Here is a 25,589-nt window from a genome sequence, read left to right as displayed (position 1 = left end):
CGAGGGCGGGACTACATCTCCCGGCAGTCTCTGCGGCCCACTTCCGGTTTTGTTGCTGGGCAACCAGACGCGGAGACGAAAGTTACGGGTGTCAGGTGAGTAATGTATTGAGGCGGCTCCGGGATGTGAATCAAGTGTGACCTCTCAACACTATCACCCCCATCATCTTCATCGGATGTAATAGGACTGACTGTCAGCCCTCCACAGTATCACCCCCATCATCTTTATCAGGATGTAATAGGAGTGTCCATCCTCCACACTATCACCCCCATCATCTTTACCGGGATATAATAGGAGTGTCCACCCTCCACACAATAAACCCCATCATCTTCATCAGGATTTAATAGCAGTGTCTGGCTTCCACACTACTACCCCCATCATCTCTGGTGTCTTCTAGGTGTCATGGCGGCTGTGGAGGAGGACGTCCTCGGGGACAGGGAGTTGCAGAGTATTCAGGAGCAGACGGCGATGATCGACACCCCCGGGTGAGTCCTGTCCAGTGATGGCGCTAGACTGTGCACCCCCTCACTGTAAAGACTGTGCACCCCCTCACTGTAAAGACTGTGCACCCCCTCACTGTAAAGACTGTGCACCCCTCACTGTAAAGACTGTGCACCCCTCACTGTAAAGACTGTGCACCCCCGCACTGTAAAGACTGTGCACCCCCTCACTGTAAAGACTGTGCACCCCTCACTGTAAAGACTGTGCACCCCCTCACTGTAAAGACTGTGCACCCCCTCACTGTAAAGACTGTGCACCCCTCACTGTATAGACTGTGCACCCCTCACTGTAAAGACTGTGCACCCCTCACTGTAAAGACTGTGCACCCCTCACTGTATAGACTGTGCACCCCTCACTGTAAAGACTGTGCACCCCCTCACTGTAAAGACTGTGCACCCCTCACTGTATAGACTGTGCACCCCTCACTGTAAAGACTGTGCACCCCTCACTGTAAAGACTGTGCACCCCTCACTGTATAGACTGTGCACCCCTCACTGTATAGACTGTGCACCCCCTCACTGTATAGACTGTGCACCCCCTCACTGTATAGACTGTGCACCCCTCACTGTATAGACTGTGCACCCCTCACTGTAAAGACTGTGCACCCCTCACTGTATAGACTGTGCACCCCTCACTGTATAGACTGTGCACCCCCTCACTGTAAAGACTGTGCACCCCTCACTGTATAGACTGTGCACCCCTCACTGTAAAGACTGTGCACCCCTCACTGTAAAGACTGTGCACCCCTCACTGTAAAGACTGTGCACCCCTCACTGTAAAGACTGTGCACCCCTCACTGTAAAGACTGTGCACCCCTCACTGTAAAGACTGTGCACCCCCTCACTGTATAGACTGTGCACCCCCTCACTGTATAGACTGTGCACCCCCTCACTGTAAAGACTGCGCACCCCTCACTGTATAGACTGTGCACCCCCTCACTGTATAGACTGTGCACCCCCTCACTGTATAGACTGTGCACCCCCTCACTGTAAAGACTGCGCACCCCTCACTGTATGACTGTGCACCCCCTCACTGTATAGACTGTGCACCCCCTCACTGTATAGACTGTGCACCCCTCACTGTATAGACTGTGCACCCCCTCACTGTAAAGACTGCGCACCCCTCACTGTATAGACTGTGCACCCCCTCACTGTATAGACTGTGCACCCCCTCACTGTATAGACTGTGCACCCCCTCACTGTATAGACTGTGCACCCCCCACTGTAAAGACTGTGCACCCCCCACTGTAAAGACTGTGCACCCCCCACTGTAAAGACTGTGCACCCCCCACTGTAAAGACTGTGCACCCCCCACTGTAAAGACTGTGCACCCCCTCACTGTAAAGACTGTGCACCCCCTCACTGTAAAGACTGTGCACCCCCCTCACTGTAAAGACTGTGCACCCCTCACTGTAAAGACTGTGCACCCCCTCACTGTAAAGACTGTGCACCCCTCACTGTAAAGACTGTGCACACACCCCCTCACTGTAAAGACTGTGCACCCCCTCACTGTAAAGACTGTGCACCCCTCACTGTAAAGACTGTGCACCCCCTCACTGTAAAGACTGTGCACCCCCTCACTGTAAAGACTGTGCACCCCTCACTGTAAAGACTGTGCACCCCCTCACTGTAAAGACTGTGCACCCCCTCATTGTGAAGACTCTGCGCTCTGCACCCCTCGTGATGATTCCTGGATTCTCTCATTTTCTGCCTCTTTCCAGGGAGATGATGGGAGTAGTGGACGTGACAAGATTCCCATCATCCTACACCCTGAATTCTCCTCAGGAACAGACGCTGCTGAATATGGCTGATAACTTCTGCCGCCAGTACTCGCACCTGTACCCCGACCGGAGGGCGCTCTTCACATCCCCCCTGAACGAGTGCAATGTGGAGGTGAGTGTCAGGCCCTGTGCACACTGCACTGCGCATCTACAGAAACTGCAGTGCATCCACCATCACCAAACAGATGTATGACTGCGGCTGTCTCCTGGTGTATGCGCTCTGCTGACTGCGGCTGTCTCCTGGTGTATGCGCTCTGCTGACTGCGGCTGTCTCCTGGTGTATACGCTCTGCTGACTGCAGCTGTCTCCTGGTGTATGCGCTCTGCTGACTGCAGCTGTCTCCTGGTGTATACGCTCTGCTGACTGCAGCTGTCTCCTGGTGTATGCGCTCTGCTGACTGCAGCTGTCTCCTGGTGTATGCGCTCTGCTGACTGCAGCTGTCTCCTGGTGTATGCGCTCTGCTGACTGCGGCTGTCTCCTGGTGTATGCGCTCTGCTGACTGCGGCTGTCTCCTGGTGTATGCGCTCTGCTGACTGCGGCTGTCTCCTGGTGTATACTGACTGCGGCTGTCTCCTGGTGTATGCGCTCTGCGACTGCAGCTGTCTCCTGGTGTATACTGTCTGCTGACTGCGGCTGTCTCCTGGTGTATGTGCTCTGCTGACTGCGGCTGTCTCCTGGTGTATGCGCTCTGCTGACTGCGGCTGTCTCCTGGTGTATACTGTCTGCTGACTGCGGCTGTCTCCTGGTGTATACTGTCTGCTGACTGCAGCTGTCTCCTGGTGTATGCGCTCTGCTGACTGTGGCTGTCTCCTGGTGTATACGCTCTGCTGACTGCAGCTGTCTCCTGGTGTATGCGCTCTGCTGACTGCGGCTGTCTCCTGGTGTATGCGCTCTGCTGACTGCGGCTGTCTCCTGGTGTATGCGCTCTGCTGACTGCAGCTGTCTCCTGGTGTATGCGATCTGCGACTGCAGCTGTCTCCTGGTGTATGCGCTCTGCTGACTGCAGCTGTCTCCTGGTGTATGCGCTCAGCTGACTGCGGATGTCTCCTGGTGTATACTGTCTGCTGACTGCGGCTGTCTCCTGGTGTATGCACTCTGCTGACTGTGGCTGTCTCCTGGTGTATACGCTCTGCTGACTGCAGCTGTCTCCTGGTGTATGCGCTCTGCTGACTGCAGCTGTCTCCTGGTGTATGCGCTCTGCTGACTGCAGCTGTCTCCTGGTGTATGCGATCTGCGACTGCAGCTGTCTCCTGGTGTATGCGCTCTGCGACTGCAGCTGTCTCCTGGTGTATGCGCTCTGCGACTGCAGCTGTCTCCTGGTGTATGCGCTCTGCGACTGCAGCTGTCTCCTGGTGTATGCGCTCTGCGACTGCAGCTGTCTCCTGGTGTATGCGCTCTGCGACTGCAGCTGTCTCCTGGTGTATGCGCTCTGCGACTGCAGCTGTCTCCTGGTGTATGCGCTCAGCTGACTGCGGATGTCTCCTGGTGTATACTGTCTGCTGACTGCGGCTGTCTCCTGGTGTATGTGCTCTGCTGACTGCGGCTGTCTCCTGGTGTATGTGCTCTGCTGACTGCGGCTGTCTCCTGGTGTATGCGCTCTGCTGACTGCGGCTGTCTCCTGGTGTATGCGCTCTGCTGACTGCAGCTGTCTCCTGGTGTATGCGCTCAGCTGACTGCGGATGTCTCCTGGTGTATACGCTCTGCGGACTGCAGCTGTCTCCTGGTGTATGCACTCTGCTGACTGCAGCTGTCTCCTGGTGTATGCGCTCTGCGACTGCAGCTGTCTCCTGGTGTATGCGCTCTGCTGACTGCGGCTGTCTCCTGGTGTATGGGCTCTGCTGACTGCGGCTGTCTCCTGGTGTATGCGCTCTGCTGACCGCAGCTGTCTCCTGGTGTATGCGCTCTGCTGACTGCAGCTGTCTCCTGGTGTATGCGCTCTGCTGACTGCGGCTGTCTCCTGGTGTATGCGCTCTGCTGACTGCAGCTGTCTCCTGGTGTATGCGCTCTGCTGACTGCAGCTGTCTCCTGGTGTATGCGCTCAGCTGACTGCGGATGTCTCCTGGTGTATACGCTCTGCGGACTGCAGCTGTCTCCTGGTGTATGCACTCTGCTGACTGCAGCTGTCTCCTGGTGTATGCGCTCTGCGACTGCAGCTGTCTCCTGGTGTATGCGCTCTGCTGACTGCGGCTGTCTCCTGGTGTATGTGCTCTGCTGACTGCGGCTGTCTCCTGGTGTATGCGCTCTGCTGACCGCGGCTGTCTCCTGGTGTATGCGCTCTGCTGACTGCAGCTGTCTCCTGGTGTATGCGCTCTGCTGACTGCGGCTGTCTCCTGGTGTATGCGCTCTGCTGACTGCGGCTGTCTCCTGGTGTAAGCGCTCTGCTGACTGCGGCTGTCTCCTGGTGTAAGCGCTCTGCTGACTGCGGCTGTCTCCTGGTGTATACTGTCTGCTGACTGCGGCTGTCTCCTGGTGTATGCCCTCTGCTGACCGCGGCTGTCTCCTGGTGTATGCGCTCTGCTGACTGCAGCTGTCTCCTGGTGTATGCGCTCTGCTGACTGCAGCTGTCTCCTGGTGTATGCGCTCTGCTGACTGCGGCTGTCTCCTGGTGTATGCGCTCTGCTGACTGCGGCTGTCTCCTGGTGTAAGCGCTCTGCTGACTGCGGCTGTCTCCTGGTGTATACTGTCTGCTGACTGCGGCTGTCTCCTGGTGTATGCGCTCTGCGGACCGCAGCTGTCTCCTGGTGTATACGCTTTGCTGACTGCAGCTGTCTCCTGGTGTAAGCGCTCTGCTGACTGCGGCTGTCTCCTGGTGTATACTGTCTGCTGACTGCGGCTGTCTCTTTGTGGCCCCCAGAAGTTTGTGTGCTCCACGCTGCGCCCCACGCTCCTCCCATACCCGGAGCTCTACCACTGGGAGGAGGCGGCACGATTTGTGTCTGAATTTCTAGAAATGGAACCGCTGAATCCTGTGACGGAGCTGGTGAGAGACCCCCATCGCTGACCTGTGCCCCTCATTCATCCCTGACCTGTGCCCCTCATTCATCCCTGACCTGTGCCCCTCATTCATCCCTGACCTGTGCCCCTCATTCATCCCTGACCTGTGCCCCTCATTCATCCCTGACCTGTGCCCCTCATGCATCCCTGACCTGTGCCCCTCATTCATCCCTGACCTGTGCCCCTCATTCATCCCTGACCTGTGCCCCTCATGCATCCCTGACCTGTGCCCCTCATTCCCTGACCTGTGCCCCTCATTCACCCCTGACCTGTGCCCCTCATTCACCCCTGACCTGTGCCCCTCATTCACCCCTGACCTGTGCCCCTCATTCACCCCTGACCTGTGCCCCTCATTCACCCCTGACCTGTGCAATTCATTCCTCTCTTCTTATATCTCTGCCCCTCATTCACCCCTGACCTGTGCCCCTCATTCACCCCTGACCTGTGCCCCTCATTCACCCCTGACCTGTGCCCCTCATTCACCCCTGACCTGTGCCCCTCATTCACCCCTGACCTGTGCCCCTCATTCACCCCTGACCTGTGCCCCTCATTCACCCCTGACCTGTGCCCCTCATTCACCCCTGACCTGTGCAATTCATTCCTCTCTTCTTATATCTCTGCCCCTCATTCATCCCTGACCTGTGCCCCCCATTCATCCCTGACCTGTGCCCCCCATTCATCCCTGACCTGTGCCCCTCATTCAGCCCTGACCTGTGCCCCCCATTCATCCCTGACCTGTGCCCCCCATTCATCCCTGACCTGTGCCCCCATTCATCCCTGACCTGTGCCCCTCATTCATCCCTGACCTGTGCCCCTCATTCACCCCTGACCTGTGCCCCTCATTCACCCCTGACCTGTGCCCCTCATTCACCCCTGACCTGTGCCCCTCATTCACCCCTGACCTGTGCCCCTCATTCACCCCTGACCTGTGCCCCTCATTCACCCCTGACCTGTGCCCCTCATTCACCCCTGACCTGTGCCCCTCATTCACCCCTGACCTGTGCCCCTCATTCACCCCTGACCTGTGCCCCTCATTCACCCCTGACCTGTGCCCCTCATTCACCCCTGACCTGTGCCCCTCATTCACCCCTGACCTGTGCCCCTCATTCACCCCTGACCTGTGCCCCTCATTCACCCCTGACCTGTGCCCCTCATTCACCCCTGACCTGTGCCCCTCATTCACCCCTGACCTGTGCCCCTCATTCACCCCTGACCTGTGCCCCTCATTCACCCCTGACCTGTGCCCCTCATTCACCCCTGACCTGTGCCCCTCATTCACCCCTGACCTGTGCCCCTCATTCACCCCTGACCTGTGCCCCCCATTCACCCCTGACCTGTGCCCCCATTCACCCCTGACCTGTGCCCCTCATTCACCCCTGACCTGTGCCCCCCATTCACCCCTGACCTGTGCCCCCCATTCATCCCTGACCTGTGCCCCTCATTCCTCTCTTCTTATATCTCTGCCCCTCATTCACCCCTGACCTGTGCCCCTCATTCACCCCTGACCTGTGCCCCCCATTCACCCCTGACCTGTGCCCCTCATTCATCCCTGACCTGTGCCCCTCATTCATCCCTGACCCGTGCCCCCCATTCACCCCTGACCTGTGCCCCTCATTCACCCCTGACCTGTGCCCCTCATTCCTCTCTTCTTATATCTCTGCCATTCACTATCTGTCCGCTCGCTTCTCTCGTTCGCAGCCGCACCGCCTCTTCTCTTCGTACTCCGTCCTGCAGAGCCAGAAAGGGAATTGCTTTGACTTCGGCGTCTTGCTTTGCTCCTTGCTGCTGGGGGCTGGCTACGATGCTTACTGTGTCAGCGGCTACGCCACCCGTGAAGTGTGTCTCATGGATGAGAGTCGAGAAGCCTGTCCTCTGCTGAAAGCCGAGCCCGAGGTGAGATGTCCTCCTCCCGCCCACCCTGTACTTTTTGAGGACGTGTGCCTGCACCCATGTGCAACAAATCTTATCTTGTTCTGTAGACCTCTGGAACGTCACCCCTGAAGCCCCTCAAGAAGTACAGTGTGCGGCCGCCGAGACAACTAGTCAGTAAGTTTGAACTCCAGCAAGAATTAAAGAAAGAGGCCAAGGTGCAGGCCTCGCGCCTCAGACAGCAGCAGGAGGAGGAGCAGCGCCTGGAGGTAAGACTGCTCATAGTAGATGTGCCCACCACGGGCGCAGAATGATCCCTACGGTTCACACTAACAAGCTGTCATTCCTACTGATGGACATCTCTAGTACACCTCTCCTACTAATACAACTCTCATCATCTTCTTCCATGACGTGTGTCCACAGGACGCAGAAAGACCTGCTATGGACACTCTGTATGGCCTCAGGGTCCACTGCTGGGTGTTAGTCCTGTCTGGAAAGAGGGAAGTGCCGGACAACTTCTTCATCGATGCGCTGACAGGCAACGCGTACCGAACCAGGGACCAGCGCTTCCTGGGTATCGAGAGTCTGTGGAGTCACCAGAACTACTGGGTCAACATGCAGGACTGCCGCAGGGGCTGCCAGGTACCGTCCCGGAGACCAGGAGCCATAAACCAAAGCAGAGAGTGATGGGGCAGTGTACGGGGAGTGATGGGGCAGTATACAGGGAGTGATGTGGCAGTGTGCGGGGAGTGATGGGGCAGTGTGCGGGGAGTGATGGGGCAGTGTGCGGGGATTGATGGGGCAGTGTACGGGGAGTGATGTGGCAGTGTGCGGGGAGTGATGTGGCAGTGTGCGGGGAGTGATGTGGCAGTGTGCGGGGAGTGATGTGGCAGTGTGCGGGGAGTGATGTGGCAGTGTGCGGGGAGTGATGTGGCAGTGTGCGGGGAGTGATGTGGCAGTGTGCGGGGAGTGAGTGGCAGTTGTGCGGGAGTGATGGGGCAGTGTGCTGGAGTGATGTGGCAGTGTGCGGGGAGTGATGTGGCAGTGTGCGGGGAGTGATGTGGCAGTGTGCGAGGGAGTGTGCGGGGAGTGTGCGGGAGTGAGTGATGGGGCAGTGTACGGGGAATTATGGGGCAGTATAAGGGAGTGATGGACAGTGTACGGGGAGTGATGGGGCAGTGTAAGGGGAGTGATGGGGCAGTGTAAGGGGAGTGATGGGGCAGTGTAAGGGGAGTGATGGGGCAGTGTACGGGGGGTGATTGGGGCCAGTGTACGGGAAGTGATGGGGCAGTGTACGGGAAGTGATGGGGCAGTGTGCGGGGAGTGATGGGGCAGTGTACGTGGAGTGATGGGGCAGTGTACGTGGAGTGATGGGGGCAGTGTACGTGGAGTGATGGGGCAGTGTACGTGGAGTGATGGGGCAGTGTACGTGGAGTGATGGGGCAGTGTATGGGGTGTGATGGGGCAGTGTACGTGGAGTGATGGGGCAGTGTACGTGGAGTGATGGGGCAGTGTACGTGGAGTGATGGGGCAGTGTACGTGGAGTGATGGGGCAGTGTACGTGGAGTGATGGGGCAGTGTACGTGGAGTGATGGGGCAGTGTATGGGGAGTGATGGGGGCAGTGTATGGGGAGTGATGGGGCAGTGTATGGGGTGTGATGGGGCAGTGTAAGGGGAGTGATGGGGCAGTGTAAGGGGAGTGATGGGGCAGTGTAAGGGGAGTGATGGGGCAGTTTAAGGGGAGTGATGGGGCAGTGTACGGAAAGTGATGGGGCAGTGTACGGAAAGTGATGGGGCAGTGTACGGGGAGTGATGGGGCAGTTTAAGGGGAGTGATGGTGCAGTGTACGTGGAGTGATGGGACAGTGTACGGGGAGAGATGGGGCAGTTTAAGGGGAGTGATGGGGCAGTTTAAGGGGAGTGATGGGGCAGTTTAAGGGGAGTGATGGAGCAGTGTACGTGGAGTGATGGGGCAGTGTACGGGAGAGATGGGGTAGTGTACGTGGAGTGATGGGGCAGTTTAAGGGGAGTGATGGGGCAGTGTTTGTGGAGTGATGGGGCAGTGTATGGGGAATTCCTGGGTATCGAGAGTCTGTGGAGTCACCAGAACTACTGGGTCAACATGCAGGACTGCCGCAGGGGCTGCCAGGTACCGTCCCGGAGACCAGGAGCCATAAACCAAAGCAGAGAGTGATGGGGCAGTGTACGGGGAGTGATGGGGCAGTATACAGGGAGTGATGTGGCAGTGTGCGGGGAGTGATGTGGCAGTGTGCGGGGAGTGATGTGGCAGTGTGCGGGGAGTGATGGGGCAGTGTGCGGGGATTGATGGGGCAGTGTACGGGGAGTGATGGGGCAGTGTGCGGGGAGTGATGTGGCAGTGTGCGGGGAGTGATGTGGCAGTGTGCGGGGAGTGATGTGGCAGTGTGCGGGGAGTGATGTGGCAGTGTGCGGGGAGTGATGTGGCAGTGTGCGTGGAGTGATGGGGCAGTGTGCGTGGAGTGATGTGGCAGTGTGCGGGGAGTGATGTGGCAGTGTGCGGGGAGTGATGTGGCAGTGTGCGGGGAGTGATGGGGCAGTGTACGGGGAATTATGGGGCAGTATACAGGGAGTGATGGAGCAGTGTACGGGGAGTGATGGGGCAGTGTAAGGGGAGTGATGGGGCAGTGTAAGGGGAGTGATGGGGCAGTGTAAGGGGAGTGATGGGGCAGTGTACGGGGAGTGATGGGGCAGTGTACGGGAAGTGATGGGGCAGTGTGCGGGGAGTGATGGGGCAGTGTACGTGGAGTGATGGGGCAGTGTACGTGGAGTGATGGGGCAGTGTACGTGGAGTGATGGGGCAGTGTACGTGGAGTGATGGGGCAGTGTACGTGGAGTGATGGGGCAGTGTACGTGGAGTGATGGGGCAGTGTATGGGGAGTGATGGGGCAGTGTACGTGGAGTGATGGGGCAGTGTACGTGGAGTGATGGGGCAGTGTACGTGGAGTGATGGGGCAGTGTATGGGGAGTGATGGGGCAGTGTATGGGGAGTGATGGGGCAGTGTATGGGGTGTGATGGGGCAGTGTACGTGGAGTGATGGGGCAGTGTACGTGGAGTGATGGGGCAGTGTACGTGGAGTGATGGGGCAGTGTACGTGGAGTGATGGGGCAGTGTACGTGGAGTGATGGGGCAGTGTATGGGGAGTGATGGGGCAGTGTATGGGGTGTGATGGGGCAGTGTAAGGGGAGTGATGGGGCAGTGTAAGGGGAGTGATGGGGCAGTGTAAGGGGAGTGATGGGGCAGTTTAAGGGGAGTGATGGGGCAGTGTACGGAAAGTGATGGGGCAGTGTACGGAAAGTGATGGGGCAGTGTACGGGGAGTGATGGGGCAGTTTAAGGGGAGTGATGGGGCAGTGTACGTGGAGTGATGGGACAGTGTACGGGGAGAGATGGGGCAGTTTAAGGGGAGTGATGGGGCAGTTTAAGGGGGAGTGATGGGCAGTTTAAGGGGAGTGATGGAGCAGTGTACGTGGAGTGATGGGGCAGTGTACGGGGAGAGATGGGGTAGTGTACGTGGAGTGATGGGGCAGTTTAAGGGGAGTGATGGGGCAGTGTTTGTGGAGTGATGGGGCAGTGTATGGGGAATTATGGGGGAGTGATGGAGGGGCACAGTGTGCTAGGAGTGGTGTGGAGGGGAAGGGGCAGTGTGCGGGGAGTGATGGGGCAGTGTATGGGGAGTGATGGGGCAGTGTACGGGGAGAGATGGGGCAGTGTACGGGGAGTGATGGGGCAGTGTACGGGGAGTGATGGGGCAGTGTACGGGGAGTGATGGGGCAGTGTACGGGGAGAGATGGGGCAGTGTACGGGGAGAGATGGGGCAGTGTACGGGGAGAGATGGGGCAGTGTACGGGGAGAGATGGGGCAGTGTACGGGGAGAGATGGGGCAGTGTACGGGGAGTGATGGGGCAGTGTACGGGGAGTGATGGGGCAGTGTACGGGGAGAGATGGGGCAGTTTAAGGGGAGTGATGGGGCAGTTTTAGGGGTGTGATGGGGCAGTGTTTGTGGAGTGATGGGGCAGTGTATGGGGAATTATGGGGGAGTGATGGAGGGGCACAGTGTGCTAGGAGTGGTGTGGAGGGGAAGGGGCAGTGTGCGGGGAGTGATGGGGCAGTGTACGGGGAGTGATGGGGCAGTGTACGGGGAGTGATGGGGCAGTGTGCGGGGAGTGATGGGGCAGTGTGCGGGGAGTGATGGGGCAGTGTGCGGGGAGTGATGGGGCAGTGTACGTGGAGTGATGGGACAGTGTACGGGGAGTGATGGGACAGTGTACGGGGAGTGATGGGACAGTGTACGGGGAGAGATGGGGCAGTTTAAGGGGAGTGATGGGGCAGTGTACGGGGAGTGATGGGGCAGTGTAGGGGGAGTGATGGGGCAGTGTAGGGGAGTGATGGGGCAGTGTACGGGGAGAGATGGGGCAGTGTACGTGGAGAGATGGGGCAGTGTACGGGGAGTGATGGGGCAGTGTACTGGGAGTGATGGGGCAGTGTACGGGGGGTGATGGGGCAGTGTACGGGAAGTGATGGGGCAGTGTGCGGGGAGTGATGGGGCAGTGTGCGGGGAGTGATGGGGCAGTGTACGTGGAGTGATGGGGCAGTGTACGTGGAGTGATGGGGCAGTGTACGTGGAGTGATGGGGCAGTGTGCGGGGAGTGATGGGGCAGTGTGCGTGGAGAGATGGGGCAGTGTACGGGGAGAGATGGGGCAGTGTATGGGGAGTGATGGGGCAGTGTATGGGGAGTGATGGGGCAGTGTATGGGGAGTGATGGGGCAGTGTATGGGGAGTGATGGGGCAGTGTATGGGGAGTGATGGGGCAGTGTATGGGGAGTGATGGGGCAGTGTACGGAAAGTGATGGGGCAGTGTACGGAGAGAGATGGGGCAGTGTACGGGGAGTGATGGGGCAGTTTAAGGGGAGTGATGGGGCAGTTTAAGGGGAGTGATGGGGCAGTGTACGGGGAGAGATGGGGTAGTGTACGTGGAGTGATGGGGCAGTTTAAGGGGTGTGATGGGGCAGTGTTTGTGGAGTGATGGGGCAGTGTATGGGGAATTATGGGGGAGTGATGGAGGGGCACAGTGTGCTAGGAGTGGTGTGGAGGGGAAGGGGCAGTGTGCGGGGAGTGATGGGGCAGTGTACGGGGAGTGATGGGGCAGTGTACGGGGAGTGATGGGGCAGTGTGCGGGGAGTGATGGGGCAGTGTGCGGGGAGTGATGGGGCAGTGTGCGGGGAGTGATGGGACAGTGTACGGGGAGTGATGGGACAGTGTACGGGGAGTGATGGGACAGTGTACGGGGAGTGATGGGACAGTGTACGGGGAGTGATGGGACAGTGTACGGGGAGAGATGGGGCAGTTTAAGGGGAGTGATGGGGCAGTGTACGTGGAGTGATGGAGCAGTTTAAGGGGAGTGATGGGGCAGTTTAAGGGGAGTGATGGGGCAGTGTACGGGGAGAGATGGGGTAGTGTACGTGGAGTGATGGGGCAGTTTAAGGGGTGTGATGGGGCAGTGTTTGTGGAGTGATGGGGGCAGTGTATGGGGAATTATGGGGGAGTGATGGAGGGGCACAGTGTGCTAGGAGTGGTGTGGAGGGGAAGGGGCAGTGTGTGGGGAGTGATGGGGCAGTGTATGGGGAGTGATGGGGCAGTGTACGGGGAGAGATGGGGCAGTGTATGGGGAGTGATGGGGGAGAGATGGGGCAGTGTACGGGGAGAGATGGGGCAGTGTACGGGGAGAGATGGGGCAGTGTACGGGGAGTGATGGGGCAGTGTACGGGGAGAGATGGGGCAGTGTACGGGGAGAGATGGGGCAGTGTACGGGGAGTGATGGGGCAGTGTACGGGGAGTGATGGGGCAGTGTACGGGGAGAGATGGGGCAGTGTACGGGGAGTGATGGGGCAGTGTATGGGGAGTGATGGGGCAGTGTAGGGGAGTGATGGGGCAGTGTACGGGGAGAGATGGGGCAGTGTACGGGGAGAGATGGGGCAGTGTACGTGGAGAGATGGGGCAGTGTACGGGGAGTGATGGGGCAGTGTACTGGGAGTGATGGGGCAGTGTACGGGGGGTGATGGGGCCGTGTACGGGAAGTGATGGGGCAGTGTGCGGGGAGTGATGGGGCAGTGTACGTGGAGTGATGGGGCAGTGTACGTGGAGTGATGGGGCAGTGTGCGGGGAGTGATGGGGCAGTGTGCGGGGAGTGATGGGGCAGTGTGCGGGGAGTGATGGGGCAGTGTGCGGGGAGTGATGGGGCAGTGTACGTGGAGTGATGGGGCAGTGTACGTGGAGAGATGGGGCAGTGTACGTGGAGTGATGGGGCAGTGTACGGGGAGAGATGGGGCAGTGTACGGGGAGAGATGGGGCAGTGTACGGGGAGTGATGGGGCAGTGTATGGGGAGTGATGGGGCAGTGTATGGGGAGTGATGGGGCAGTGTATGGGGAGTGATGGGGCAGTGTATGGGGAGTGATGGGGCAGTGTACGGAAAGTGATGGGGCAGTGTACGGAAAGTGATGGGGCAGTGTACGGAGAGAGATGGGGCAGTGTACGGAGAGTGATGGGGCAGTGTACGGAAAGTGATGGGGCAGTGTACGGAGAGAGATGGGGCAGTTAAGGGGAGTGATGGGGCAGTTTAAGGGGAGTGATGGGACAGTGTACGTGGAGTGATGGGACAGTGTACGTGGAGTGATGGGACAGTGTACGGGGAGAGATGGGGCAGTTTAAGGGGAGTGATGGGGCAGTGTACGTGGAGTGATGGAGCAGTGTACGTGGAGTGATGGGGCAGTTTAAGGGGAGTGATGGGGCAGTTTAAGGGGAGTGATGGGGCAGTGTACGGGGAGAGATGGGGTAGTGTACGTGGAGTGATGGGGCAGTTTAAGGGGTGTGATGGGGCAGTGTTTGTGGAGTGATGGGGCAGTGTATGGGGAATTATGGGGGAGTGATGGAGGGGCACAGTGTGCTAGGAGTGGTGTGGAGGGGAAGGGGCAGTGTGCGGGGAGTGATGGGGCAGTGTACGGGGAGTGATGGGGCAGTGTGCGTGGAGTGATGGGGCAGTGTGCGGGGAGAGATGGGGCAGTGTACGTGGAGTGATGGGACAGTGTACGGGAGTGATGGGACAGTGTACGGGGAGTGATGGGACAGTGTACGGGGAGTGATGGGACAGTGTACGGGGAGAGATGGGGCAGTTTAAGGGGAGTGATGGGGCAGTGTACGTGGAGTGATGGAGCAGTTTAAGGGGAGTGATGGGGCAGTTTAAGGGGAGTGATGGGGCAGTGTACGGGAAGAGATGGGGTAGTGTACGTGGAGTGATGGGGCAGTTTAAGGGGTGTGATGGGGCAGTGTTTGTGGAGTGATGGGGCAGTGTATGGGGAATTATGGGGGAGTGATGGAGGGGCACAGTGTGCTAGGAGTGGTGTGGAGGGGAAGGGGCAGTGTGCGGGGAGTGATGGGGCAGTGTGCGGGGAGTGATGGGGCAGTGTGCGGGGAGTGATGGGGCAGTGTGCGGGGAGAGATGGGGCAGTGTACGGGGAGAGATGGGGCAGTGTGCGGGGAGTGATGGGGCAGTGTGCGGGGAGTGATGGGGCAGTGTGCGGGGAATGATGGGGCAGTGTGCGGGGAGTGATGGGGCAGTGTGCGGGGAGTGATGGGGCAGTGTACGGGGAGAGATGGGGCAGTGTGCGGGGAGTGATGGGGCAGTGTGCGGGGAGTGATGGGGCAGTGTGCGGGGAGTGATGGGGCAGTGTGCGGGGAGTGATGGGGCAGTGTGCGGGGAGTGATGGGGCAGTGTGCGGGGAGAGATGGGGCAGTGTACGGGGAGTGATGGGGCAGTGTACGGGGAGTGATGGGGCAGTGTACGAGGAGTGATGGGGCAGTGTATGGGGAGTAATGAGAGATGGGGCAAAATACAGGGAGTGATGGGGAAGGGTACGGGGAGTGATGGAGGGGCACAGTGTGCTCGGAGTGGTGTGGAGGGGAAGGGGCAGTGTGCGGGGAGTGATGGGGCAGTGTACGGGGAGTGATGGGGCAGTGTGCGGGGAGTGATGGGGCAGTGTGCGGGGAGTGATGGGGCAGTGTACGGGGAGAGATGGGGCAGTGTGCGGGGAGTGATGGGGCAGTGTGCGGGGAGTGATGGGGGCAGTGTGCGGGGAGTGATGGGGCAGTGTGCGGGGAGTGATGGGGCAGTGTGCGGGGAGTGATGGGGCAGTGTGCGGGGAGAGATGGGGCAGTGTACGGGGAGTGATGGGGCAGTGTACGGGGAGTGATGGGGCAGTGTACGAGGAGTGATGGGGCAGTGTATGGGGAGTAATGAGAGATGGGGCAAAATACAGGGAGTGATGGGGAAGGGTACGGGGAGTGATGGAGGGGCACAGTGTGCTCGGAGTGGTGTGGAGGGGAAGGGGCAGTGTGCGGGGAGCTGTATTGGGGGGATGGGGAGCGTGCGGTGAGTGGTGTGACAGGATGGTGGGGATGAGTCAGTGTGCGGGGGCTGTTGGGGGGGACGTCATAGTGCGCGGGGAGTGGTGTGGAAGTGACGGGGCAGTGTGCAGGGGGGGTTGGTGGGAGGGGAGGGTGTATGGGGGAGTAATGGACACCTTGGAAGGGAATTGTTATGGTCATTGTGGCACCTTTTTGTTTGATAGGATCTGACCTTTGACCTGGGGGACCCTGTGTGCTGGGAGTTCATGCTGTTGAATGCGGTGAAGCCTGTACTGCTTATCCCAGATATGAAGGAAGAGGAGGATGAGGAGGAGGGGAATGAAGACCAGGTGAGTGCCGAGGATGAGCCCCCTACTCCCTATCTATATACAGGATGATGAGGCTGATAGGGGTCATGATGTCTGGCAGCCATGACACTCAAGATCTTCTCTTCCAGGACCAGGTGATGCTGCAGGCGCCGGTGTCCTGGGTGCTGCCCATTGTGGTGACCCCAAAAGGTTAGTTCCAACCTCGATATTACAGAGCAGTGGAAAGTACACAACGGTCACCATGTCTGACTGAACCTGTACACGGGGGCGAGGGTCAGCATACCGCACTGAACCTGTACACGGGGGCGAGGGTCACCATGCCTGACTGAACCTGTACACGGGGGCGAGGGTCAGCATACCGCACTGAACCTGTACACGGGGGCGAGGGTCACCATGCCTGACTGAACCTGTACACGGGGGCGAGGGTCAGCATACCGCACTGAACCTGTACACAGGGGCGAGGGTCAGCATACCGCACTGAACCTGTACACGGGGGTGAGGGTCAGCATACCGCACTGAACCTGTACACGGGGGCGAGGGTCAGCATACCGCACTGAACCTGTACACAGGGGCGAGGGTCAGCATACCGCACTGAACCTGTACACAGGGGCGAGGGTCAGCATACCGCACTGAACCTGTACACAGGGGCGAGGGTCAGCATACCGCACTGAACCTGTACACAGGGGCGAGGGTCAGGATACCGCACTGAACCGTACACAGGGGAGGGTCAGCATACCGCACTGAACCTGTACACAGGGGCGAGGGTCAGCATACCGCACTGAACCTGTACACAGGGGGCGAGGGTCAGCATACCGCACTGAACCTGTACACAGGGGCGAGGGTCAGCATACCGCACTGAACCTGTACACAGGGGCGAGGGTCAGCATACCGCACTGAACCTGTACACAGGGGCGAGGGTCAGCATACCGCACTGAACCTGTACACAGGGGCGAGGGTCAGCATACCGCACTGAACCTGTACACGGGGGCGAGGGTCAGCATACCGCACTGAACCTGTACACAGGGGCGAGGGTCAGCATACCGCACTGAACCTGTACACAGGGGGCGAGGGTCAGCATACCGCACTGAACCTGTACACGGGGGCGAGGGTCAGCATACCGCACTGAACCTGTACACGGGGGCGAGGGTCAGCATACCGCACTGAACCTGTACACGGGGGCGAGGGTCAGCATACCGCACTGAACCTGTACACGGGGGCGAGGGTCAGCATACCGCACTGAACCTGTACACGGGGGCGAGGGTCAGCATACCGCACTGAACCTGTACACGGGGGCGAGGGTCAGCATACCGCACTGAACCTGTACACAGGGGCGAGGGTCAGCATACCGCACTGAACCTGTACACAGGGGCGAGGGTCAGCATACCGCACTGAACCTGTACACAGGGGCGAGGGTCAGCATACCGCACTGAACCTGTACACGGGGCGAGGGTCAGCATACCGCACTGAACCTGTACACAGGGGCGAGGGTCAGGATACCGCACTGAACCTGTACACGGGGGCGAGGGTCAGCATACCGCACTGAACCTGTACACGGGGGCGAGGGTCAGCATACCGCACTGAACCTGTACACAGGGGCGAGGGTCAGCATACCGCACTGAACCTGTACACAGGGGCGAGGGTCAGCATACCGCACTGAACCTGTACACAGGGGCGAGGGTCAGCATACCGCACTGAACCTGTACACAGGGGCGAGGGTCAGCATACCGCACTGAACCTGTACACAGGGGTGAGGGTCAGCATACCGCACTGAACCTGTACACAGGGGCGAGGGTCAGCATACCGCACTGAACCTGTTACACAGGGGCGAGGGGTCAGCAGTACCGCACTGAACCTGTACACAGGGGCGAGGGGTCAGCATACCGCACTGAACCTGTACACGGGGGCGAGGGTCAGCATACCGCACTGAACCTGTACACGGGGGCGAGGGTCAGCATACCGCACTGAACCTGTACACGGGGGCGAGGGTCAGCCATACCGCACTGAACCTGTACACGGGGGCGAGGGTCAGCATACCGCACTGAACCTGTACCAGGGGCTGAGGGTCAGCTACCGCACTGAACCTGTACACAGGGGCGAGGGTCAGCATACCGCACTGAACCTGTACACAGGGGCGCGGGTCAGCTATACCGCACTGACCTGTACACAGGGGCGAGGGTCAGCATAACGCACTGAACCTGTACACAGGGGCGAGGGTCAGCATACCGCACTGAACCTGTACACAGGGGCGGGGTCAGGATACCGCACTGAACCTGTACACGGGGCGAGGGTCAGCATACCGCACTGAACCTGTACACGGGGGCGAGGGTCAGCATACCGCACTGAACCTGTACACAGGGGCGAGGGTCAGCATACCGCACTGAACCTGTACACAGGGGGGAGGGTCAGCATACCGCACTGAACCTGTACACAGGGCGAGGGTCAGCATACCGCACTGAACCTGTACACAGGGGCGAGGGTCAGCATACCGCACCTGAACCTGTACACAGGGGCGAGGGTCAGCATACCGCACTGAACCTGTACACAGGGGCGAGGGTCAGCATACCGCACTGAACCTGTACACAGGGGCGAGGGTCAGCATACCGCACTGAACCTGTACACAGGGGCGAGGGTCAGCATACCGCACTGAACCTGTACACCGGGGCGAGGGTCAGCATACCGCACTGAACCTGTACACGGGGGCGAGGGTCAGCATACCGCACTGAAACCTGTACACGGGGGCGAGGGTCAGGATACCGCACTGAACCTGTACACGGGGGCGAGGGTCAGCATACCGCACTGAACCTGTACACGGGGGCGAGGGTCAGGATACCGCACTGAACCTGTACACAGGGGCGAGGGTCAGGATACCGCACTGAACCTGTACACAGGGGCGAGGGTCACCATACCGCACTGAACCTGTACACAGGGACGAGGGTCAGCATACCGCACTGAACCTGTACACAGGGGCGAGGGTCAGCATACCGCACTGAACCTGTACACAGGGGCGAGGGTCAGCATACCGCACTGAACCTGTACACAGGGGCGAGGGTCAGCATACCGCACTGAACCTGTACACAGGGACGAGGGTCAGCATACCGCACTGAACCTGTACACAGGGGGGAGGGTCACCATACCGCACTGAACCTGTACACAGGGGCGAGGGTCAGCATACCGCACTGAACCTGTACACAGGGGCGAGGGTCAGCATACCGCACTGAACCTGTACACAGGGGCGAGGGTCACCATACCGCACTGAACCTGTACACAGGGGCGAGGGTCAGCATACTGCACTGACATGGGGACAAATACTTTTTAAATATGTGTGTATATGAAGGGATGTTGGCCCTGGTGGCGCTGTGCCCACAGACTGCATTAGTATGAGTTTGATGGTGGCTGTCGCCATGTCTGGTACCAGGCAGACTCATCCAGGCCTTCTCCTACATCTATCTTGCCTCCAGAGTTTGAGATGCGATGTCCTCAGGGGAAGAAACGTCTGCAATACAAGAAGGCCAGGCTGGAGAAGTGGGCCCCCTACCTCCAGGAGGACGGTCGGGTGTCCCGCCTCACCCTCTACCAGGACTCTCCATGTAAGTTCCCACAGGTCTCAGGATGGAGAGGCTTAGAAGTCAAATGTTGACATCAGGCTCTGCTTCCCAGGCTCCATAGAACTGGAGGTCCAGGACTGGTTCCAGAATCGCAAGGACAAGTTGGACATGAGACAGCAGAAGAGACAGCATGGAGTGACCACTGAGTACTTCTCTCCGGGACGGGTGGATGCTCTGAAGGGTAAACTGCTGACATTATGGGGGTCATTTATTAAGACTAGCGTCTAAAAAAGCCCCTGCACTGGCGGTGGATCCGCCAAAGCTCTGAAGAGGCGCCGGCCCCTAAATAACTTTGGCGCATCCAGCACCGCTTGTAAATGTAAGCCAGCTTCCAGGCGTCCCGTCCCCTTCCTCACCCACTTTTGTAGACCTGAGTGGGGAAAAGTCGCAGATTAAGAACCTTTGTGCCGCAATCTGCACTAGAAATAGGAGTATTTTAGGTTGATAAATGACCCCCTATGTCTTGTGGGGGGTCAGTGCTCAGAGACCGCTGACCCCCCTGCTGTCTTCTAGTCCACACCTTCCGCTCCCAGGCCCCAGAGACAGAGCGCACGATGATATTCTACAGCGAGGCTCGTCTGGATGGACTCCAGAGACGCGAGGAGCAACCAAAGGAGATGCTGGAGCTTTTCCAGAGCCGCCCGGACTTCTTGCATCACCGGCACACGCTATACGGGAAAAGGCCGAAGAAAGTGTCCATAGCTGGGGGACCTACAGAGTCCAACCCCCGACCCATCCTGGTAGGAACCCGAGCATATAATACGGAGGCCGCACAGTGTAATATCACACATGTAATACAGAGGGCACACAGTGTAATATCACAGATGTAATACGGAGGCCGCACAGAGTAATATCACACATGTAATACGGAGGCCGCACAGAGTAATATCACACATGTAATACGGAGGCCGCACAGTGTAATATCACACATGTAATACGGACACCGCACAGTGTAATATCACACATGTAATACAGAGGCCGCACAGTGTAATATCACACATGTAATACAGCCGCACAGTGTAATATCACACATGTAATACAGAGGCCGCACAGTGTAATATCACACATGTAATACAGAGGCCGCACAGTGTAATATCACACATGTAATACGGAGGCCGCACAGTGTAATATCACAGATGTAAATACGGAGGCCGCACAGAGTAATATCACACATGTAATACGGAGGCCGCACAGGAGTAATATCCACATGTAATACGGAGGCCGCACAGTGTAATATCACACATGTAATACGGACCCGCACAGTGTAATATCACACCATGTAATACAGAGGCCGCACAGTGGAATATCACACATGTAATACAGGACGCCGCACAGTGTAATATCACACATGTAATACGGAGGCCGCACAGTGTAATATCACACATGTAATACAGAGGCCGCACAGTGAATATCACACATGTAATACGGAGGCCGCACAGTGTAATATCACAGAATGTAATACGGAGGCCGCACAGTGTAATATCACACATGTAATACGGAGGCCCGCACAGTGTATATCAACACATGTAATACGGAGGCCGCACAGTGTAATATCACACATGTAATACGGACGCCGCACAGTGTAATATCCACAATGTAATACACAGGGCCGCACAGTGTAATATCACACATGTAATACAGACATCCGCACAGTGTAATATCACACATGTAATACGTACGGCCGCACAGTGTAATATCACACATGTAATACACAGGCCGCACAGTGTAATATCACACATGTAATACAGACACCGCACAGTGTAATATCACACATGTAATAGGAGGCCGCACAGTGTAATATCACACATGTAATACAGACGGCCGCACAGTGTAATATCACACATGTAATACGGAGGCCGCACAGTGTAATATCACACATGTAATACGGAGGCCGCACAGTGTAATATCACACTATGTAATACAGACACCGCACAGTGTAATATCACACATGTAATACGGACGCCGCACAGTGGTAATACACACATGTAATACGGAGGCCGCACAGTGTAATATCACACATGTAATACAGGAGGCCGCACAGTGTAATATCACACATGTAATACGGAGGCCGCACAGTGTAATATCACACATGTAATACAGAGGCCGCACAGTGTAATATCACACATATAATACGGACGCGCACAGTGTATATCACCCATGTAATACAGAGGCCGCGCCGCGTGATGTCACCCATGTAATACAGAGGCCGCACAGTGTAATATCACACATGTAATACGGAGGCCGCACAGTGTAATATCACACATGTAATACGGACGCCGCACAGTGTAATATCACACATGTAATACAGAGGCCGCACAGTGTAATATCACACATGTAATACGGACGCCGCACAGTGTAATATCACACATATAATACAGACACCGCACAGTGTAATATCACACATGTAATACAGAGGCCGCACAGTGTAATATCACACATGTAATACAGAGGCCGCACAGTGTAATATCACACATGTAATACGGACGCCGCACAGTGTAATATCACACATATAATACAGAGGCCGCACAGAGTAATATCACACATGTAATACAGACGCCCGCACAGTGTAATATCACACATGTAATACAGATGCCGCAAAGTGTAATATCACACATGTAATACAGACACCGCACAGTGTTAATATCACACATGTAATACCGGAGGCGCACAGTGTAATATCACACAGTAATACAGATGCCGCACAGTGTAGGATCACACATGTAATACAGACGCCGCACAGTGTAGTGATCACACTGTAATACAGATGCCGCACAGTGAATATCACACATGTAATACAGACGCCGCACAGTGTAATATCAACATGTAATACAGAGGCCGCACAGTGTAATATCACACATGTAATACAGACGCCGCACAGTGTAATATCACGCATGTAATACAGATGCCGCACAGTGTAGGATCACACATGTAATACAGACGCCGCACAGTGTAATATCACACATGTAATACAGAGACCGCACAGTGTATATCACACATGTTAATACAGAGCCCGCACAGTGTAGGATCAACATGTAATACAGAGGCCGCACAGTGTAATATCACACATGTAATACAGACGCCGCACAGTGTAATATCACGCATGTAATACAGATGCCGCACAGTGTAGGATCACACATGTAATACAGACGCCGACAGGTAATATTCACCACTAGTAATACAGATGCCGCACAGTGTAGGATCACACATGTAATACAAGACGCCGCACAGTGTAAATACACAGTAATACAGATGCCGCACAGTGTAATACACACATGTAATACAGACGCCCGCACAGTGTAATATCACACAATGTAATACAGATGCCGCACAGTGTAATATCACACATGTAATACAGACGCCGCACAGTGTAATATCACGCATGTAATACAGATGCCGCACATGTACAGTGCAGCTCGTGCTCTCACATGTCCTCTCCGCTGCTGTCTAGATTTCAGACACATTTGGGAATCTTCTTATTTCTCTAATTGGCAGAAAATTACGGAACGTTTCCTTAGAAACCCTGAGAAGTCGGCCAATGAGGATGTGGCTGAGCGGATTTTCCTAATCACTGAGGGTCGCATCCATGTCCGCTGTCATCGACCAGACGATCACATCACCACATCCACCTGGGAGTTCCTCAAGCCGGCCAACCTCGGAGAGAAGGGGGCCCATGTGGTGCTGAGCCCCGAGACCTGCATCTCCTACCAGGTGACCCTCAGCAAAGCCTGGCATGTACACTACAGGCCATCAGTAACCAGACATCTGAGCTCTGACAGTATGTCTACAATGTAACCCTGTGCCATCGCCTAACACTAACCCGACCCGCAGTCCCCCACCACCCGACCCACAGTCCCCCACCACCACCCAACCCGCAGTCCCCCACCACCCGACCCACAGTCCCCCACCACCGCCCGACCCGCAGTCCCCTCACACCCGACCAGTCCCCAACCGGACCCGCAGTCACCACCACCGCCCGACCCGCAGTCCCCTCACCGACCCGCAGTCCCCCACCCACAACCCGACCGCAGTCCCCACCACCGCCCGACCCGCAGTCCCTCACCGCCCGACCCCAGTCCTCACGCCCGACCAGCAGTCCCCTCACCGCCGACCCGCAGTCCCCACCACCACCCAAACCCGCAGTCCCCCACCACCGCCCGACCGCAGTCCACCACCGCCCGACCCGCAGTCCCCCACCACCGCCCGACCCGCAGTCCCCCACCACCCCCCGACCCGCAGTCCCCCACCACCGCCCGACCCGCAGTCCCCCCACCACCCGACCCGCAGTCCCCCACCACCGCCCTACCCGCAGTCCATATTGTTTTGGCTGACACTTGGGGGACCCTGCTGGCCCTTCCTATTGTCCGGATCCCATTGCTTCCCCAGAAGGCTTAAACGCTCTGCTATGTGTCATCCACCAGGTGGAGCCATTGGAAAAATTCAACAAACAACTGTATGTCTACGAGAGCCTTGTGCACCTCCAGCAGGGGGAGCAGCGTGCGCAGGAGGCCGTCCGGAAATCGGAGGCAGAGGTACGTGCTACAGTCAATAGGGATGTGAGACAGGAGGAGTGTGGGGTACACTGATGGACATGACCCTTATGCAGGTGCTGGAGATCCTTTCTCGGCGGGTTCAGGAGGAGGCAGATCCACAACTCACAATATCTATCTATGACCCGGAGAGGAATGAGAGCAGCAAGGAGCAGCGGGCGGCCCAGGTAAGTGTGCGCGACGGGGTACACTGATGATTGTGTGCGATAGGGTACACTGACTGATGAGTGCACTATGGAGTACCTCTGTGTAGGACGGGGTACACTGACTGATGAGTGCACTATGGAGTACCTCACTATAGGACGGGGTACACTGACTGATGAGGCACTAGGGAGTACCTCAGTGTAGGACGGGGTACATGACTGAGAGTGCACTATGGAGTACCTCAGTGTAGACGGGGTACACTAACTATGAGTGCACTATGGAGTACCTCAGTGTAGGACGGGGACACTACTAATGAGTGCACTATGGAGTACCTCAGTGTAGGATGGTGTACACTGACTGATGAGTGCACACTATGGAGTACCTCAGTGTAGGACGGGGTACTAACTGGATGAGTGCACTATGGAGTACTCATTAGGACGGGGTACACTGACTGATGAGTGCACATGGAGTACCTCAGTGTAGGACGGGGTACACTGACTGATGAGTGCACTATGGAGTACCTCAGTGTAGGACGGGGTACACTAACTTATGAGTGCACTATGGAGTACCTCAGTGTAGGACGGGGTACACTGACTAATGAGTGCACTATGGAGTACCTCAGTGTAGGATGGTGTACACTGACTGATGAGTGCACTATGGAGTACCTCAGTGTAGGACGGGGTACACTAACTGATGAGTGCACTATGGAGTACCTCACTATAGGACGGAGTACACTGACTGATGAGTGCACACTATGGAGTACCTCACTATAGGACGGGTACACTGACTGATGAGTGCACACTATGGAGTACCTCACTATAGGACGGGGTACACTGACTGATGAGTGCACTATGGAGTACCTCACATAGGACGGGGTACACTGACTGATGAGTGCACTATGGAGTACCTCAGTGTAGGATGGTGTACACTTGACTGATGAGTGCACTATGGAGTACCTCAGTGTAGGACGGGGTACACTGACTGATGAGTGCACTATGGAGTACCTCACTATAGGACGGGGTACAATGACTGATGAGTGCACTATGGAGTACCTCAGTGTAGGATGGGGTACACTGACTGATGAGTGCACTATGGAGTACCTCAGTGTAGGACGGGGTACACTAACTGTGAGTGCACTATGGAGTACCTCAGTGTAGGATGGGGTACACTAACTGATGAGTGCACTATGGAGTACCTCAGTGTAGGACGGGGTACACTGACTGATGAGTGCACTATGGAGTACCTCAGTGTAGGACGGGGTACACTGACTGATGAGTGCACTATGGAGTACCTCAGTGTAGGACGGGGTACACTGACTGATGAGTGCACACTATGGAGTACTCAGTGTAGGATGGGTACACTGATGATGAGTGCACACTATGG

At 57.1% G+C, this 25,589-nt stretch overlaps 1 protein-coding gene across 1 annotated transcript; it reads left to right on the top strand.

Moving 5' to 3' along the window:
• Nucleotides 1-17: 17 nt before the first annotated feature.
• DRC7 (dynein regulatory complex subunit 7) lies at nucleotides 18-24,256 on the top strand. The gene is made up of 15 exons (XM_044269331.1): nucleotides 18-95; nucleotides 398-485; nucleotides 2,222-2,393; nucleotides 5,136-5,261; nucleotides 6,974-7,168; nucleotides 7,255-7,413; nucleotides 7,568-7,786; nucleotides 15,806-15,931; nucleotides 16,039-16,099; nucleotides 19,369-19,497; nucleotides 19,568-19,696; nucleotides 20,029-20,255; nucleotides 23,008-23,223; nucleotides 23,934-24,044; nucleotides 24,119-24,256. Exons 2-15 carry the CDS (start codon nucleotides 403-405, stop codon nucleotides 24,254-24,256), a joined length of 2,091 nt encoding a protein of 696 aa, XP_044125266.1. The 5' UTR covers nucleotides 18-95; nucleotides 398-402.
• Nucleotides 24,257-25,589: the final 1,333 nt, after the last annotated feature.

This window comes from Bufo gargarizans, chromosome 10 (assembly GCF_014858855.1).
Source record: "Bufo gargarizans isolate SCDJY-AF-19 chromosome 10, ASM1485885v1, whole genome shotgun sequence".
NCBI lineage: Eukaryota > Metazoa > Chordata > Amphibia > Anura > Bufonidae > Bufo > Bufo gargarizans.
The sequence above is the reverse complement of the archived record's forward strand: the minus strand, read 5'-3'. Positions and strand labels throughout refer to the sequence as shown.

Excerpts from the sequence above, each read along its gene's own strand:
- DRC7 (XM_044269331.1), top strand. The coding sequence starts at position 403 with ATGGCGGCTGTGGAGGAGGACGTCCTCGGGGACAGGGAGTTGCAGAGT. Across the intron at positions 2,394-5,135 it reads TGAACGAGTGCAATGTGGAG|AAGTTTGTGTGCTCCACGCT; the intron begins GTGAGTGTCAGG and ends TGTGGCCCCCAG. Across the intron at positions 20,256-23,007 it reads CCAACCCCCGACCCATCCTG|AAAATTACGGAACGTTTCCT; the intron begins GTAGGAACCCGA and ends TCTAATTGGCAG.